General features: G+C 38.2%; 1 protein-coding gene across 2 annotated transcripts; it reads left to right on the forward strand.

The window, feature by feature from the left end:
* The first annotated feature begins 720 nt into the window (after positions 1-720).
* On the forward strand, positions 721-3,841 carry LOC110453510. 2 transcript variants are annotated; one of them, XM_021502465.1, is made up of 2 exons: positions 721-1,084; positions 1,824-3,841. In XM_021502465.1, the coding sequence occupies exon 2, from the start codon at positions 2,074-2,076 to the stop codon at positions 3,118-3,120; it is 1,047 nt and encodes a 348-aa protein (XP_021358140.1). In that variant the 5' UTR covers positions 721-1,084; positions 1,824-2,073; the 3' UTR covers positions 3,121-3,841. Both variants share the same exon structure in this region, with proteins under 2 accessions (XP_021358140.1, XP_021358141.1).
* Positions 3,842-4,148: the final 307 nt, after the last annotated feature.

Genomic DNA, 4,148 nt, shown 5'->3' on the forward strand with positions numbered 1-4,148 from the left:
CTCGGTGAATGCTATAAACAGGTTGGGACTAAACCCCTGATTGGGAGACCCCTGATTGGGAGATTACCCCTCAGTTTGGGGGGTAATATGATAAATATCCCTCAGTTGAGAGACAATTTTGCCTCTATAATTTCATTAAGTTTTTTATATTGCAATTTTTTTTGCAACTGGCATGAGATGACATTTACTGTATACTGTATATGAGCAATATTAAAAAAGTGGTTGTAATGTCCAATGTTTAAAAATTAGAGAAACACTTCTTTTGTAAATATTGATTAGAATAATACTATAAATGCCAGTCGCAATAAAAATTGCAATATAAAACTTATGAAATTATAGGCAAAAATGTCTCTCAACTGAGGGATTCCCAGGGATCCGACTTTAATTAAAACTTTTGACTTTGAGCTTGACTAAAAAAAGGCGAAACCGAAACACGTGGGATAGACTGTTTGCTTTGATGGACGCCCGTAAAGTTAATCACATGCATGCATGGGTCTACAAACAACGTCTTTACTCGGTCCGGGCCCATCCGGGCCCGTCCAGGCTTTAGTAGGACGCGTATTTGATCCATTAAATAATTTTACAAACCTTCTATAATCTTCTTCCCTTCTTCACTGAGGTCGTCCATTTTCGCTGTGAATTTATGGCGGGTCAAAATAATAATTAAACCAATTAAATCGTGGGACGCAACTGTATCTTGCAATTGACCAATCAGAACACGTCTACTACCAATCTCAAATCTTGGTCATATGTGCGTTTGTCACGGGTCGCTTTTGTACATGCGAGGTGATGACTAACCATGCTGTTTAGCGAGTTAGCAGGTGAAGCCTATGCCACTGAAGCGATGTCATTGTGTCATTTGCCGATCAAGAAATACATTAATCGACGCTCGTATTATTCGTAAACATTTACAAAAATATGGTAGCGAAGACTCACCAACTTCCTCTCCATGGAAAGTACCGTCCAACGGAAATTCCGACTCCGAAGACGATGCACAGGCCGCGGCAGCTTGCTATTTTACATCGGCGTCGGACGCTGAAGGATCTGAATCTCATATATTGGAAACAGTCCAAGAAGAAGAGAGGTATATGCTCATTTTATCACATGTTTACAAATTATTTTTATTACTTGGCATCATCATGTAATCCGCGAACGCTTGTAATTCGACTGCACCCCCCCCCCCCCCCCNCCATGTCTGTTCAATATCATTAAATTACTCGTACTTGTATTTATTTACTTCCATTTTGTATGTTGTGAAAAATCTCAATACAAAACATTCCCCCGGAAAGTCGAACCATGCATTTTCCGGTTGAATGCACTTGATGATTTCTACTTTCAGTTTCCTATTCATATGAAAAATCTGAATTTTCGATTTCACTTTTGTTATTGAAAACCGTTATATCTATTGGTTATCACAAACAACTTTTGGTTGAACAATTTCTGTTTATTGTCGTATTTCATGACATTTTAATCGAATGAAAATTGGAAGATTCAAAATTCAGATAGGAAACTGGAAGTAGAAATCAAGTGCATTCAACCGGAAAATACAAAGACCTCTCACAAAGTCAAGATTGTCTTGACTTTCCGGGGGAATGCCCAGCCTGTTCAACAGTTTGTAAGTTACTGTCAATTTTATTTTACATTTAAAATACGTAAATATATCAGATTATTATTATTATATTACGTTTTGTGTGAATATTATCGGGAAATTACATTGATGGAACAGCTCTCGTAAAATAGACGTCATTTGAGCAAATAAAAAAATAAATAAAAATGGCATAGTTTGAGGTTTATTATAAATTTTATATTTTGATCTTTTGCAGTTCTGATATTGTCAACAACCTTCATTTCCAAGAGGACGACGACAGTGCTACTTCAGATGTCTGTTTTCATGAAGACACGGACAGTATAGAGGATGAAACTAGTTCTGATGAATCAAGTAATGAAAGTGATCCTGAAGACAGCTGCAGTAGTTTGCCCTGGTCTTGTGAATACAATAAAACTGTATACAGCAGCGGTGTAGCAGTACAAAAGTTACCCAATTCCGATCTTACCTTATTGCAATGATTGGCAATGAACTTTCACCTGTTTACAGCGCATCCGTCATCAAGTAAGCAATCTTTTACAGAAAGTTTGCAGCTACAAAAAAGATTGCAGTGTGATTCTCAGGACATTTTAACATCATCTTACTATGAGGCCAGAAAGTTGATAGAGTCATACCTTGTGAAAAAGAAAAAATACCATGTGTGCATCAATGACTGTGTTGTGTTTCGAGATACCAGCAAATTCCATTATGCTAATTTGAGCCAATGTCCAACCTGTCAGCATGATCGATATGCTGATGAGCGCGTCGCTAACAAAACATTTATATATGTACCAATCGGTCCAAGACTTGCTAGATATTACGGGGAAACTAACTTGGCTAAAATTGTGCAATCACATCCTGGAGATAGTTATGATGACACTGAAATGGGGGATATACACCATTCACCAGCTTGGAGGACACTGTATTCACCAGCAGGATATTTCCAGGGCGACAAAATGGGAATATCGATGGCTTTGGAAATGGATGGGGTTAATCCTTTTCACAACATTGGGGTCATTTACTCGATGACGCCAATAATGCTAACAGTGCTGAATCTTCCACGACACATGAGGAATTCATTTGGTAATATCAACCTTGTCGGGATCATTCCAGGTAACGGAAGGTCTGAAGCCACTTCACAAGATGGTTATGTGGAAGTACTTGTCGATGAATTGCTGTACTTGACTGAATGTACAGCATATAGTGCATATCACAACGGTCATGTTGATGTGAAGATAAAGCTGTTGCTACATGTTTTAGATTACCCAGGACTAAGTAAATTATTTAAACAACATGGCAGTGGCAGTGTTCCTGGATGTCATTGGTGCTTGATAAGAGGAAAACGGTGTAAACATCTGGACAAAGTGATATACCTTTCAAACAGGTCATTTTTACAGAGGGATGACCCCATCAGAAGCGACAATTCACATTTTGTGTCTAAAGAAAGTGATCACACTCAGCGTCCAAAGGTGCGTTCTATAGTTGAAGAAGAGGTGTATCGTAATGCATTCGAACATGCAAAAAACAAAACGTAGGCCAGTGTTATTGCTACAGCTACAGGGTGTAAAAGTACATATCCATTGTCACGCCTTCCTGATCACAACAGAATCGTTGAAAGCAAGCCGGACGCTTGTCATACTATAAAAGACATTGTTCAGAATATCATGAACTTGTTAACCTGTAGAAATATAAATTTGACAAAGATTTTAGAAACAGAAAAACATGAAAGAAGACTTCACGTTATTGATCCATCATCTAGAGATGCTAACAATGTTGAAGAATTGGAAACACCTCCTAGGCCAAAGAAGCGCAAGTCTCAATCATGTAACGAGAAAGCATATCCGTTCATGCTAACTAAAGAAGAGATCCAATGTGCTGATACAAGAGCTAAAAGTATTCGCCCACCGTTAGGATTTGGATTAAAGCCGTCTCCCTTTTTTAGTAAGCCTGGCTCCCTCAAATCTCACGATTGGAAACAAATCGCCTGTCAAGGAATATTTAAGTTCTGTTTGAAAGGCTTGTTATCAGACAAATGCAGACACACTTTGTATGATTTGTTTGATAGTGTTAGTGATTTATGTAGAGAAAACCAAGACTTGGATGAACTTGATGACATTGAAGTTAAACTGAATAGGTCATTGGCAGCGTTAGAACGAGACTTCCCACTCTCTTTACAGAATATTACTACTCATTTGTTACATCACATACCAGACGGACTTAAATTGTACGGGCCTGTATATAGTACATGGATGTTTGTTTTCGAACGTTTCAACTCGTGGTTGTGTAAACGTAGATTAAATATGCGCTATCCTGAAGCTACGGCGATAGAAACGTTCCTTATATATGACTGGTGTCAGTTTATGGTAGCCAGTAACCGTATCCCTTCCAATGATTGTGTAGAACATGTACCGTACTTTGATTCTGTTGATACTGAATCGAGTCCTAGCTGCAAAGATTCTGGAAGTTCTAAAGGAAAATGTGTAAGCAAACTGTTTGTTCCCAAAAAGAGAGACTCTGTGTCTATTCATAAGATATGTGATGACAACAACATCACATGTGACCG

The sequence above is a fragment of the Mizuhopecten yessoensis genome, unplaced genomic scaffold (assembly GCF_002113885.1).
Source record: "Mizuhopecten yessoensis strain PY_sf001 unplaced genomic scaffold, ASM211388v2 scaffold7409, whole genome shotgun sequence".
Classification (NCBI taxonomy): domain Eukaryota; kingdom Metazoa; phylum Mollusca; class Bivalvia; order Pectinida; family Pectinidae; genus Mizuhopecten; species Mizuhopecten yessoensis.

Bases quoted from the DNA above. Each gene is read 5' to 3' on its own strand.
- LOC110453510 (XM_021502465.1), top strand. From the start codon at position 2,074: ATGAACTTTCACCTGTTTACAGCGCATCCGTCATCAAGTAAGCAATCT.